The sequence below is a fragment of the Trichoderma evansii genome (genome assembly GCF_050947405.1).
Source record: "Trichoderma evansii strain SZMC 28006 chromosome Unknown GGI43scaffold_19, whole genome shotgun sequence".
Classification (NCBI taxonomy): domain Eukaryota; kingdom Fungi; phylum Ascomycota; class Sordariomycetes; order Hypocreales; family Hypocreaceae; genus Trichoderma; species Trichoderma evansii.
Genome location: NW_028145187.1, coordinates 469,320 through 482,954, shown reverse-complemented (window position 1 = coordinate 482,954; position 13,635 = coordinate 469,320). Strand labels below are relative to the sequence as shown.

General features: G+C 51.8%; 4 protein-coding genes across 4 annotated transcripts; 2 read left to right on the top strand and 2 right to left on the bottom strand.

The window, feature by feature from the left end:
- The first annotated feature begins 520 nt into the window (after positions 1-520).
- On the top strand, positions 521-3,916 carry GGI43DRAFT_133418 (uncharacterized protein). The gene is made up of 2 exons (XM_083199205.1): positions 521-3,580; positions 3,644-3,916. Exons 1-2 carry the CDS (start codon positions 600-602, stop codon positions 3,765-3,767), a joined length of 3,105 nt encoding a protein of 1,034 aa, XP_083057902.1. The 5' UTR covers positions 521-599; the 3' UTR covers positions 3,768-3,916.
- Positions 3,917-4,333: 417 nt separating this feature from the next.
- GGI43DRAFT_133304 (protein kinase activating protein DPB11) lies at positions 4,334-7,632 on the bottom strand. The gene is made up of 2 exons (XM_083199203.1): positions 7,101-7,632; positions 4,334-7,018 (listed from the first exon to the last, which is right to left on the bottom strand). The coding sequence occupies exons 1-2, from the start codon at positions 7,203-7,205 to the stop codon at positions 4,586-4,588; spliced, it is 2,538 nt and encodes an 845-aa protein (XP_083057901.1). The 5' UTR covers positions 7,206-7,632; the 3' UTR covers positions 4,334-4,585.
- Positions 7,633-8,281: 649 nt separating this feature from the next.
- GGI43DRAFT_133316 (NEDD8 ligase DCN1) lies at positions 8,282-10,920 on the top strand. The gene is made up of 5 exons (XM_083199204.1): positions 8,282-8,613; positions 8,913-8,956; positions 9,963-10,045; positions 10,105-10,282; positions 10,348-10,920. Exons 1-5 carry the CDS (start codon positions 8,527-8,529, stop codon positions 10,781-10,783), a joined length of 828 nt encoding a protein of 275 aa, XP_083057900.1. The 5' UTR covers positions 8,282-8,526; the 3' UTR covers positions 10,784-10,920.
- A 575-nt stretch (positions 10,921-11,495) lies between these two features.
- GGI43DRAFT_424683 (mitochondrial 37S ribosomal bS6m domain-containing protein) lies at positions 11,496-13,517 on the bottom strand (the record flags this gene model as incomplete). Its single annotated transcript, XM_083208410.1, has 3 exons — positions 11,496-11,796; positions 12,372-13,301; positions 13,387-13,517. 3 exons carry the CDS (start codon positions 13,515-13,517, stop codon positions 11,496-11,498), a joined length of 1,362 nt encoding a protein of 453 aa, XP_083057899.1.
- Positions 13,518-13,635: the final 118 nt, after the last annotated feature.

Genomic DNA, 13,635 nt, shown 5'->3' with positions numbered 1-13,635 from the left:
ACCTAATCAACCTGGACAACCTAATCATATCGCCACAGGCCAATAGCACCCTCTTCTGCTTTGCTTGCATATAATTCTTCTTTTCGGTGCCACCAGCAATTGGACCTGCGCCTATCCTTTACTTTTTCATAAAACCTTTTCCACTAATTAAATGGTCTGATACACCTGAAAGAGCCACAAGAGAAAGGAGGAACAACCCTTGGAGCTACTACCGCCATACCGCCGGATTGCCATTTTCTGTTCTCGACATTTGCATGGGACTATGGTTGAGTCTCGTGGATACCATTGGGGGATTAAGACGACAAGATCAAGACATCTATTGCCGTAGACTCGATACGCGTAATTACAACTTTCAACTTCCTGGCCACATTGCCGCCAATATCGACTCTTCCATTTCGAAACAAACGGACAACAAAGGAAAAGAAAAGAAACGAATTTGATTATTTACTTGCTCTTTTTGTATTGTAATATCATACACTCTGCCCTCGCACTTACTCTCAACAGCGCTTACGCCCGACATATCCGAAACAAGCAACTCGACAACCAGATTCACCAGAGAGAGAAACTGAAGAGAAACTAAAACAAAAGAAGCAACCAAAATGGAAGAGGCGGCCACATGGGAGGATCTCCCTCCCCACGAACATCAGTTCGTCTGGGACGAGGCCGAAGGCAAATTCTGGAGAGATTTCAACACCAAGCAGGAAAGTCAGCATTCCGAAGCCGAGCGCAAGTACCAACTGGCCCTGACAGAGGCCAAAGTCGAACTGGGCACGCTGGATGGAAAGCGCAATCAGCTTAGCAAGCTCCGCGAGAGACTGGCACTGGAGCTGAGCCAGGTCGACAAGGAGTTGGCCCAGGTTATTACCGATTGCGACGGAAAAACCGACAGGATACTCGCCATTGAGCGGAATTACCGACATGACGAACATGACTGGTTACAACAGAGAGAAAAAGTCACCGAGACCATGATTCGCTGGTTTCAAGAGAAACGAGAGGTTGCCGCCAAGGCTCAGGCTGCTGGCAACGGTACTGCAGGAGACCTCATTAGCAAAAAGGCCATCGATACCTCCAGAAACTTGGCTGATGGCGAAGCCACCGAGATGGAAGGAGTAGAGTATTGGAATGAGCAGGGTTCACAAGCAATGTCGCTGCCGGCCATTGTCACAAGACAGGTGGCGGCCAAGACCGCCATCACACCAATGACACCGTCTCTTGCCTCTTTCAAGGGCATTCTCCAGGAGCCAATCGAGCCCATTGTTGATCTTGTCGACGCAGACGGACGAGTTATTGGACCCATCAACAAGACAGAGCCGTGGAATCAGTGGGTTAAAGCTATCCTCGGCCTGCCCATCAAGCGTCCAGTCAAGATTCGACGCGGCCGCAAGTTTACCCCCGACCACCTCGCCGGCATTTACGAGCACACCGAAGCCAAAGGCGTCAAGTGGCTGTCTTGCATGATTCAGGCCATTGGCGAGGTTCAAGAACAGCGATGTATCTCTTGCGACAAGAACCAAGGCGCCTTTGACGACTGCATCATCATTGGCGGACCTCTTTTCCAGAAATGCGGCAACTGTGAATGGAATCGCCAGGGCTGCCACGGTGCGGCTCTGCGCAAACCCCGAGGCTCAGGCGATTCACCGGCCGCGGACAGAGAGGTTTCTCCTCGAAGCATTCCCCAAGACGAGGCTTCGGCCGATACATCCAATGGAGAAGGGCTTGGCATTAGGGAGGCCATCGAAGCAAATGGAGTTCCAGCGAGTTCCCCACGAAATGCGTCGGTAATACTATCACCAACTGAAACCAAGGCAGAGATTGCCTCTGAGACGTCGCGACGAGGATCTGCACAAGAAGAATCTAGAAAGGAGGCCGAAGAGAAGAAAGAGCCGGTCCGGGATCAGCGTGATGAGAGACGCGAGCTGGAGTTGGCACAGCAGAATCTGCAGAATCTCCAGGTTAGAAAGGAGCAGGCTGCCCAAGAAGCACTCGCCGCAGCGGCTGGATTTGCTCAACATGCCATACAGTCAACTGAATTGGCTAATTCCAAGCCCTTTCAGCAAACTGACGAGCCCAAGCCCGTAGTCTCAGAGAGACGGGTACTGCCTACCAGCCGACCACCTATTTACCAGTCTGAGCATCAGCATCACCAGCTGTCGGCGTCTAGAGAGCACCGCCATGAGCCAACTCGAGCGTACACTTTCAGCTCGGGATTCACACCAGCCAATATTCCAAGTCGCCCTTCGTCTCAGGATCTCAACAGCCCCACGCCACGCTCTGTCGAGTTTTCGCCTCAGCCCTCAGACTCTGCAGACCACCCGGATCTCCCCAAGATCACCCGCGAAACGCTTGTTCTGAAACACAACGGCCGAGAATACACTTATCCAGAAATCATCGAGGGTGTGCCCCTGGAAAAGATTGACCCAAGCCATCCTTATTGGGATCCCAAGTGGCCTGATATCAAGAGCTTGATTGAACCCCCGCTGAACCAGTGGCGGGAGAAGCACCAGCAGGCCATGCAGTCCAAGGACAAGGGCGTAGACAAGGCCTCTACGAGATTCCAGCTGGGGCGACAGGTGAACCGTGGCTTGAAGATTCTCGAGTTCTTGGACGAGGGCGAAATCAGCCCTTACCAGCTCCTGAGCAAAAAGTATACCACGTCTGGAAAGGGTAGCATCACTTCCTACGACACTCTCTTCCGACTGTGCGAGACATTGAGCGAGTTGGGCAAATACGGGCTCGATATTCATCCCCTGGAGTGGATGCGCCAGCGTCTGCATGAGCTGTGGCTCGAGCAGGGCGCGGCGTTTAATGTGTCGAGAATTATTCACAACTTTTACAATGATCCCAAACTGGCTGTACTGCGAGCCAAGTCTGGATTCAAAAACATTGGCAGGCCTTCGGGCGTCAAGGCAAGCCGCCGTAGCCACGCAGCCGCATCTAACGATACGCACCATTTATCCCAACCCAAGCGAAAGAGCACCTATTCCTTCAATGGAACGACAGCCGACCGCGATGGGTCATCAACAGACCTGACATCTGACGGCGGCAACGAAAACAACATGATGGCACCCGAATCACCGGTTTCAGGGGGAGGTCCCATCAGCAAGCGTGCCAGGACACTATCCCCGTCTATTCGGCCATACCGCATCCTCGTCGACGACACTGCAGATTTCACCGACACCGATCTCTGGAGCGGCGCTTCCCTGACAAAGGACGACTTTCGCATCGACCAGATCAAGTCGCGCCTCTACACCAGCTCATCCCGAGTTACGCAGTACTTGCACTGGACAAAGGAGGGACGCTCCCTGGAGCACCAGGTCCTCAAGGAGGGTCACCCCGTGCGATGGGGCGTGCTCAAGGAGCCAGTCAACTTTGACATACGGATCGATGACTTGCTGGATGTGGTGTGGAATCGACGAGTCATGAAGGCGCATTTCATGATGTCGGAGCGTAGCACGCGGCTTCCGTCGAGGGATGGACGACCGAGAGGAGATGTCATTGTACTGTTTAGGCGGGAGAGGACGCTGAGGAGGTTGATTAGAGTGCTTGAGAGCATGGGGGTGAGGACGATTGAGGGGTCTCAGTGAGTATTCTCTTGTCTTTCCGTTTATCAAGCATACTTTGTGCTAACAGTAATGTGCTACAGAGAGGAATTGGAGCATCGCTGGGTAATGATGCAGTCGGAACAGCTCTCTGATAGAGACGATGAGCTTGCGGGCGAGGAGATTAAGAGACCAGCTTCTGCATCCAAACTCCCCGTTGCGTATTAAACGGCCGTGCGACCACCGAATATCGATCGACTCGGATATAGCCCATGGCTGTGCTTGAAAAAAAAAAAAAAAAATAAATTCTTTGCTCTCTTTTCCTTATCTGCATTCTGGGTGTGGAAGGTGGAATATTGTCGTGGCGTTTGGCGAAGGAAGGCTAAGCAACACTGCACTGATGCATTCATTTTTGTAACGGCTGTCTGTCTTGCCCTTTTTTTTTTTTTCCTTTCTTGTTCTTTTTTTATTATTTCTGTCACTGTGTATATTGCGGCCTTTTTTTTTTTTTTTTTTTTTTGTTGTTTATTTTCTTCGGATTTTGAACAAAAATAGCTCGAGACTTTGGACGAAGCATTTTTTTTTTCTTTTGTTTGTTGAAATGATAGATACCCAGAGGGAAAAATCGGTCGTTGCCTGTTCTTTTATTTTTCTTTTATTTTCATTATTTTCCTTGAAAAGGAGATGTTTGGCCTGGATTGGCTGGATATTGTATATAGCAGGATATATGTCTGTTGCTGTTGTGGTTAGGGGACGAGCTTGAATTATATAATACGGCTGTTTATGCATTTATCTTATTTTACTTGACTGTTGCTCTATAAAGTGATGTCTAACTGTGTGTTACACGTATATCAATGCTATCAATTTCATGACAGACAGCTTATTCATTAACTCGTTTATTTGATATCTGCTTTAACTTTTTTTTTATATCTCATTCATTATCCAGTTTCGTAAAACTTAAAACTCCCAATGTTAATTACACCGTCATTATACAAAACCAACATTGAACGCTCAAATACTCCCCCACAACCAACGTATATACACCCTCACTTCCTTCTATTAGAAGACCTCGTCCGTCCACGCACCTCCGTCGCTCCCCCCTCAGCAGCACCAGTCATCCTACTCATCAACATGGCCTTTGTCTCCATGGCCTCCGGATCGCGATACTCGAGCTGCGTCGCCGGCGGAGACTGTCCCTGCTGCTGCTGCTCCTCATCATCGTCATCGTGCAGCGCAGCGGCGGCAACTCGAGGGACGACGGCGTCGATGCTGGTTGCGCTGCTGGCGTTGGAGGCGTTGCTTATGGCACGGCCGAGAATCTTTTGGCGACGGCGGCGGATGGCGTCGGACTGGTTGGGGTGGTGGTTGTCGTTGAGGGAGGTGGATTTTGGGGGGAGGGGGATGAGGTCGGAGAGGGCGGTTGTGAGGCCTTGGCGGAGTTCGGCGGCGGCGAGCTGGCGTTGCTTTTCGGCTTCTTGTTCTTCTTGTGCTTGTTTTGTGGTGGTTGTTGATCCAGGGGCTGGAGAAGGTTTTGAGGGTTCAGGGGCTGATGGTGGAGGTGGAGGAGGATCGAGTGCTGGAGGGATCGATTCGTCTTTGCTATTGCCATCGGGCATCTTGGCCGGCGCAGATATGGTGCGCGGGACATTGATTTTGGCAGCGGGTAGCTTTGGTGACACGTTGAGTGCGGCGGGAGATAGCTCGGATAGGGGAGGAGGCGTATCTGCTGCGGGTACACTTTCCATGGGGTGTGTTCGTGCCGTCATAAAATCTGCGGAGGTAATCGACTCGAGGGTATGTTGTCTGACACGGCTTTTCTCAGGAGCGTCATTGTCAAAAGCTGAGGTGTCGACGCCAGCGCCGATGGGAGGCTTGGCAGGCCGGGCTGTGGGCTTTGCTTCTGCGTCTGCAGGTGCAGCCTTTTCTTTTCGAGGTTGAGGAGCCTCTTTTACTGGGGCGGGCTCGTCTTCTTCGTTAACAAAAGGGTCTTGTCGTCGTTTTACGCGACGTTTCTTAATCTCGGGGTATATAAAGTCTTCAATGGGGACTAGACCGGCGCTGGAGATGCATTCCCAAAGCCAGTCTGCCGAGACAACGGGTACGCCCCAGTCCAGCGCGCATTTCAGCTTCTCTCTGCGCATCGACATGAGGGACTTGCACACCAGCACATTTGTCGACCGTCGAAATTCCTCTTCATACTTGCCTCCTAGCTGGGCTACGCTTCTTGCGACTTGGTTGAGCTCTATTCCGGTGAATGCAGCGCTACATATGACCATGCTTGAAAAGCCAGGGATGGGGAAAAGGGGGAACGGTCGTCCGAGCACCTGCTCGTTGGGGCTAAAGAATCGCTTGTTATGCAGACAGTTTTCAATGTAAAATTCGGTAATGACGTGAATGTGTTCGTTTGGTACTGTGGGATGGGTATCGGGCTGTGAGGTTTGAGGGACGATGAGGAATCGGTAATGTTCAGAGTCTGCTGGCTCAGATAGCATAGCAGGAGATTGTAGCGACCTCGTAATGTTGCCGCCGAGAGTGGTAATTGTCTGTTCCAGTATAGATGCTCTTTGTGGCGGGAATCCATGGATGAAAAAGGTGCAGTTGGCAAAGACGCCTTGGTCCTCCTGGAGAGAATAGCCTGGCTGCGTGGGAACTTCAGAGGTTGGCGTTGGTGCAGGTGGCCGTGCTTGTGCTTGCGCTTGCTCTTTGATCGGGTTCTCATGGGCAAATGAGTACTCTCTTGATGCAGATCTACCTAGAATGTCGCCCCAAAGGTCGTTTCTCTGCGAGCTCAGCTTCATGCTGGCAGTCTTGCGCAGCTTCCTCATACCCTCTTCCGGCCCGCCGTTCAAGACTGCTGACCTTGCTCTCTTCCCTAGGGTTGATCTTCTTGGATCTGTCTTTACCCAAGCGCCAAGGCCTTGCTCTTCCGCAGGTAGCAGCGGATCAAACTTGGCTTCTTCTAGAATCATGCCGCGCTCGACGCTCTGGCTGAGCCATTCCAAGGTGACCGTATGCACACCCCACGACTTGGCCGCCGTAAACTTTTTGCCTTCAGGCTTCTTGACGATTAGATGCGTGCATCTCCTAGTCAGGTCTCCGGTGAAGCGACCTCCATTCTGCTTAACCGTCTCTGCAATCTTATCTCTCTGCTCGCCAAAGCCCGTCAGACATACCAGCAGAGATCCTCTTGCGGCCGGCGATTCTTCTTCTTCCGACCAGGGTTCGGCGCCGCACGTTTCCAACGGTTTCAATTGGTAGCTCTTTTCCAACGCGGCAAGGTCGATTTCCTCGTCTTTTTTCCACAGCTCGCTAACAGCAATGATCCAGCCGGCGTCCATGGCCTTGATGTCGACTCGCTCGCGCGCAACATGGCGATACTTGGGGGTGTCGTAGCCACCGACGACGAGATGCGTAACGTCTGGTGTGAGGTCGTATTTGTGGACGCCACCGAGTTCGGCAACCTTTTGGGCAATATCCGTCTGTTCGAAGAAGAGTCGAGTGTTCGTTAGCACTTGTGGAAGATGTTTGCTTGAGCACATAGCATGGAGAATCGAAACGAACCCGTTGATCAGTCGGGATGTCGGTGCAGCAGACAATGACACCCTTGAACGGCACGGAGGGATCTACTCCGTAGTTTTCATCCTCTGAAAAATGAGGAGAGGCCATGATCTAAAGCATGAGCAACGAAGCTTACTGCTATTGCTGCTGCTGCTTTGGACCTGAAGCAGCTGGAGTGCGCATATGTAGGTATGCAGCCACTATAATGTAGGTGCCTATAAAATCAATGTTTGGATGCTGTCTACTGATAAACGATAAGAGACGCGTCTCAGTGCTTGTACACAGACTGCTAAAGCGCGTTGATTGATGACATCCATGGCCTATTCTTTAGCGGCAAGGTGCGCTGAAAGCCTATGCCGTTATAGTGGGATGCGGGCCGTTTAGCGGCTTTGTTACAGTGTTTGAATCTTAGACATGTGTTAGTGTGAAGGCACCTGAGACAACTTTATGGCCAAAGCATCGTGAAAATTGCAGCAATAGTGAGAGAAGAAGGAAACTGGTGCAGAATGCGATCCATGTAAAGCATCGTATAAGCCAAGAGACTCAGTGCAAGAAAAACGCAACAACTTGTGCCCTGCAGCCCAGCAGCAGTCTTTGGAGGTTCCGGTATCCGCAAAGTGGCAGTGCTAGCAGCTGCCTAGATCAGGCACTGATGGCCAATGTATGGATTGAGGAAGCAGATTCTATCTTGCCATTGTTAATAGTTGATAACTGCTGTGAGTTGTCAAGATTCAAGCAAGTCAAAGCGGCAAACGATCGATATCGAATCCTCGCAAGCGGCAGGTTATTAGCGCTCTTGTCACCACATTGAAAGCCTCGCTCGCCACTACAGCTACTACGACTACTGCAGTAATTATGCGGCAGCGACTTCTTCTAGTATAAGCCCAGCCCGCAGCATCCACATCATTCATACCTACCCAACCCCAGAACCCCACCATCGCAGCCTTGCGTGAGTCGATCTTCTACTCTTTGCCAGACACAAGCAAAGCCTCAGCAACCTCTCTTCTCTCCTGCTGCAGCCACTCTAAGCGTTCCACGATCTGCCCTCTGCTGGACGCACATCTCGCATCTCGCACCTCACAGCCGACAGACAGACCGACGAGACGCACCCCCCAACACCGCCATCGATCCGTCGTGTGCGTGCACAACCGCTCATCCGCCGATTGATTCAAGCCGCCGCTCCTCGACTCGACGCCTGGGAAGCGAAACGCCATCGCTGACTCGTCCGATAACGATCGACGCCCTCCTCCTACACAGTCCACGGCAGCTCTCGTCTCCTGCACCTGGCAGAGGCTGCATACAAACTTACGGGGGGCTTCTCGGTGCTTTATCCAACAAGCTACGGCGACGCATCCTCTTCTCCGCGCGCAAGACGCTCGTGTGACTCGGCTCATATCCCAAGGCCGCCGACCTTCCTCTTCTCGCAACGATGCCTCCTCCTTCGCTGGCGCAACAGAAGATCCTCCTTGCACAGTTCGTTTCCCTGACTGGGGTCTCGGAACGTCAGGCGACTCGGGTACGTTGAGATAACGTTGCTTTTCCCTTATCCTTACTGTAGCCGCTGCCGGCAACCTGGCCGAAAGCCCAACGGGGATTTCCTCGGGCCCTGGTCTTGCTGGTCCATAGCTCACGACATGGCACGCAGACGGGGCAGAAAATTGGGTCGGCGCCATGAGGCTGGCATGAGGCTGACCGTTTCGGCTTCGACCGCAGCTGCTGGAGATGTGAGGCTACGGCCGCGGCAAGCAAACGTGCATCCCGATGGAGTGGCTCTGGTTCCGTGAGTTTGGTCGCTAACGTGCTGGTGGTGTGTAGTATCTCAAGTCAACCGGCTACAAGCTCAATGAGGCTGTTGATGCGTAAGTCACCCTCTTTCAACTTCAACCCCCTTTACGAGCCTCAAATCTCCGCCTGGAATTTTCCCCGATATGCCCCCCTCCCACCTTCCATCCAGTCCGTCGGATATTCCTCGAATCAGACTCCTCACGGCGCTTCTCGGACAATTTGGCTGTGAGATGATGCATCGCCAGGCTTCCAGTGTTGTTATCGGTGTGGATTTGACTGTGGGGGTCCCACTAAGGCGAAGCCCGCCCGTCTTGTCGGACACTCACCAGAGTATGGCCGAGCGCCGCCGATGCTACTGAAACAGAGACGTCAGAAAGCAACGGCATGCCAAGATGCTACCTTGCAAGATCGTATAGCATTGTCGTCTTCCGGATGCCTCAATCATCCATTTTTGAACACGCATCTCTGCTAAACTCCCCGGCTCCCTGGCATACCCAGATCCTTGGGAGCTTCTCCAGTCGATCCGACCGCACTTGACTGCGTTAATTTGCGCCTTACGTCTTGTCAAATCCTCCCATCTCTTGTAATACTAGTTTCTTTCGTCTATCTGGCTACTGCTATAATCGAACTTCTTGTTCGTTCTCTTTGCGCATATCGCCCATAGGTCCTGGCTGCCGGCGCTCCGTCCTATACAACGACGACCACGACGAGACGACCACGACCCAGCAGTTCAGGGACGCATGCATCCCGTGCATCGGGCCTAGAATGATGCTGGGTTGGAAAGGCGTCAAGCAACATCTGCCGTCCAAAGTCGCAAAGGCAGTCCCTCTCTTACTTTCCAAGAAGAAGCGGGAGAAGCATGGCGCAGATGGCACTGCCAAGGATCAACCTGGACGGTATATTCTACTCTGGATGACTGGGGAAAAGGGGACGAGCATCAAGACAGAAATTCTGCATTGAACCGAATCCACTGTCGCAAACGTCTATCAAGTGATGGCGCTGCATCATTTCTTCAACTTTATCGTCTTTGCACAAGATACACGGGTTGCGCCGCAGCAGTGGCTAACGGACTGATTTTAGATTTTATATGAATTCGGCCAATGAACCGAAAGGCCCATCTCCATTGGATACGAAATTAGATACTCTATTTGATTCGCTAAGAGGTAAAATCCTATTGCTGCTACATATAAAGTTTATCCCATAAGCTTACCATTCCCCGTAGATGACGAAAATGATGAAAAGGACAAGCTGGAGCTGGAGTCTACCATGGGCTACCTAAGTGAACAACTTAATGTCAGCTTAGAAAATGCAGAACTTTTTGTCGTCCTGGAGCTCGTGCAAGCCCCGAGTGTGGGCGAAATCACTAGAGCAGGATTTATCGACGGCTGGAAGGCCAGCGGGTAAGTCTTTTTCCCTCTTCTTTGAATTTCAAAGCCTGAAACAACCGCATACTTACGATTGGTAGTGCCGGGACGTCGCATCAAGAGCACGCTTCTCATGTAAGGAAGCTTATATCCGAGCTGTCATCAGATAGCGCTTTGTTTAAGAAAGTCTACAAATACGCCTTCGTCGCTGGCCGCGAGAAGGACCAAAAGTCCCTGGGCCTGGAAAATGCTTTAATCTACTGGAGCATGCTGTTCTCGGCCCCTGGTATGGCATGGAAAGGCAAACACGACTGGTTAGAGCTGTGGAAGACGTTTTTGGGCGAGAAGTGGACCAGATCCGTTAACAGGGATATGTGGAACATGATCTTGGAGTTCGCCCTGAAGACCATCAAGGACGAATCACTATCATTCTGGAGCGAGGACGGCGCATGGCCAAGCGTCATTGACGATTTCGTCGAGTGGTGCAAGCAAAAGGGCATCGGGAAGTCCGAGACTATGGATGTCGATGACCAGTGAAGTTGAAGGATCAGGATAGCCATTTTACACAACACACTTATCCGGGATAGAGATTTATCGATACGTTTGGACGGCATGGGGGGTTTCATCCTTATTATGAACCAAAGCGAGACCCGCTTTTTCGTCTGGAAGGAAAAAAGGGCTGGCTATGATCTTAGAGAGATGCTAGATGAGACTGACGGCGTTGACTTTCAGCTCTCCTGGCTTACAATTTTATGTGACGATATAGACTTAAAGCGCCAATTGAACAAAAACCAAATTTTAACTCGTGTTTTACATGTCAAAGACACAGTGGCGTAGGTGTGATCTTATATGTTTCATATTCCTATACATTCCTTCTTTGTCGAAACCACCATCTAATGTCTCATGATGTGGCAACACCGTTCCCTGTGAGCACCAAGAATTTGTACAGCGTAGTTTGGAAGCGTCAGCTTCTTTTCGCGTATTGCACATTGATGCCAAGCATTCGGTAGTTCTTTTGAGCCCTTGTCGACGCCTCTTTTTCATTTTTGGTACATCATCATAATCTTACACGACGTTAATCCCATTTTTGGATCCCAGCTAGCGCATGTACTCCCGTTCCCATGATTCTTTAAGTTGTCTTGCATCCAAAACGTGCCTCCATGCGGTTTATAAAGCAAAAAAAAGAAGAGAGCTGAAAAAAACCCAATAACAAATCATTTCACCGTTCTCCCCCCGCACTCTCCTTTTTTTACGCCTCACTGCCCTGAGTCCTCCATTTAGGCGGCCCAAATCTCGACACCGTCTCGAGTTTGCCGTCGCCGAGCTTGACGTGGGCGGCGCGGATCATACGAGGCTCGAGGCGCAGCGTGGATCGAACGTCCTGGTGGACTTTTGTAGAGGAGTCGTAGCGCATGACAAAGTAGTGGCCGTGGGTGTGCTTCATCTGGTGGATGGAGATTGGCTTGGGGAGGGAGAAGACGCCCCAGTTGGAGAGGCCGCGGATGACACCGCCATTCTTGAGGACGAGGGACCCGACGGTTTGGGCGATTCTGTTTTGTGATTGTAAGTTAGAGGATCGAGAGGAAGGGAGAGAGAATAGAGATTGTGTGAATGCGCATGTTGGTTGGTTGGTGGGTTGGAGTTGAGGTGAAGACGTACTCTTTTACCTCGGTGAGGCTGCCCGGCCGGACCTGTGGAAAAAATGTCAGATTAGCAAGTTGAGTAGATTAAACGTGCGAGAAATCCCTTCTTACAATGGCAATGAGTTCGTAGAGCATCTTTGCGACAGCATCCACGATCTGAATGGTGTGGTTTTTTCTACGATCGCGATTGCGGGATGGGTTGAAATCTGATCATAGCTGTTGCGCCGAGGTTTTGCCGTGGTGAAGGATGACGGCGTATCTGCCTCCGAGGCGAGTTAGGTAATCGCATCATACGAAGCAGTATTGCCATAATACAGAATACATATTTTCAAACAGGTAGCGTTTCACATAAGAGTCTCTATAATGGTAATTGAGTATTATTATGAGTTGCATCGTGTTTTCTTTTTGAAATTGTATTGTACATATATGTTTTGTATATCTGCTATATCCTCTCCTTAGAGAGAGCTTGCCATATACCCCACGGCAGCCTCCATCCGCTGCTCTTCACGGCAAACGGGTCAAAGTTGGCCTTTTCCAGGTTCAGCAGCCATTGTGCCGCGGGAACAGCCTCTAACAATGTCCCGAAGCCACGCCGTATATCCCGAGCCGTGTCGGTCTCCTCCTCAAAGTACTGGTGCTCCCCCTCGCCCTGATGCTCAAACTCGTGGCCTGGATCCTGCCCCGCTTTTAACCTCTTGAGCATCTCTCGCGCAGTGATCAGATGGTCATTGGCGCGGGTGGCGACCTTGAAGATGGCATCCTGCAGCCCGGGGGCGTTGGGGCCTTGCCGGAAGACCTCCTCCTCCTTGACACCCTCCTCGGCCATGATGTCCAGCGGCAGAAGGATGGCCTGGTTGCGGCTCGGGGCCTCAAAGCCAGAGGGCGATCTGACGGGCTGCGCGGGGGCGGCGAGTATGGGAATGCCCCGAAGCACAGCGACGATGCCGCACGCCTTGCCGATATGACTGGCCAGGTGGTCCACATGCATTGACCGCAGCGGCATGGATGCCAAAGTCGCGTACATGATCGTGGAGTACGTGTGCTCGGCATAGTCCTCCAGGCTGGCCAGGGTTGCGAAGGGCCGATTGTCCATGTGCCTCTCACGGGTGCGGATCAGACGCGAGACCCAGAATTTGATGGACTTTGCGGTCGAGCTGCTACCGGCCCGTTGCTCGAGCTGCTGCAGTCCCTGGTGGAGAAGGATGCAGATTGGCTCGCGGGGAGGCTGTCCGGCGAACGTCTTATCGATGGATTCTTGCCAGAATTTCATGCGCATGACTCCAATGGTGGGATTAGACACCAGCTCGGGCAAGCGGACGAGCTCGAGGTTCAATGCGCGGAGGGCGGCATAAGTGTCCTGGACGGGAGGCGGGATGAAGCGGTGGATGAGATGAGCATCGTAGTCGCTTGTCCTGTGAAGCAAGGCAGAAGTAGTTAGAAGAAGCTGCAGTAGAATGCGTCAAGGCGGCAAGGTTTGGGGGTGAATTGATGCCATACTGAAGCTGCTTCAAGCAGTATCGCCGAGCTGATTCGACGTCAGCGTCCGTCACAGTCGCGAAGCTGCGACGGCTCCGAGGAGCGCTGATGAGCCTTTTCAGGCCATTGCCTAGAATACCGGGACGATGCATGCAGCGTGGGATGATGCTTATCACGGCTCAATTGGCGCACCCGTCATGGTGATGGCTCGGGCGAGAAAGAGTCGCATTGCATAGCGGGCACTTTTGCGACAGAAAAAAGGCAGCGAGT

Coding starts and splice junctions, on each gene's coding strand:
- GGI43DRAFT_133304 (XM_083199203.1), bottom strand. CDS start 7,205: ATGGCCTCTCCTCATTTTTCAGAGGATGAAAACTACGGAGTAGATCCC. Junction 7,019..7,100: donor ACATCCCGACTGATCAACGG/GTTCGTTTCGAT, acceptor TTCTTCGAACAG/ACGGATATTGCCCAAAAGGT.
- GGI43DRAFT_133418 (XM_083199205.1), top strand. CDS start 600: ATGGAAGAGGCGGCCACATGGGAGGATCTCCCTCCCCACGAACATCAG. Junction 3,581..3,643: donor AGGACGATTGAGGGGTCTCA/GTGAGTATTCTC, acceptor AATGTGCTACAG/AGAGGAATTGGAGCATCGCT.
- GGI43DRAFT_133316 (XM_083199204.1), top strand. CDS start 8,527: ATGCCTCCTCCTTCGCTGGCGCAACAGAAGATCCTCCTTGCACAGTTC. Junction 10,046..10,104: donor TCTATTTGATTCGCTAAGAG/GTAAAATCCTAT, acceptor CATTCCCCGTAG/ATGACGAAAATGATGAAAAG. Junction 10,283..10,347: donor GACGGCTGGAAGGCCAGCGG/GTAAGTCTTTTT, acceptor TACGATTGGTAG/TGCCGGGACGTCGCATCAAG.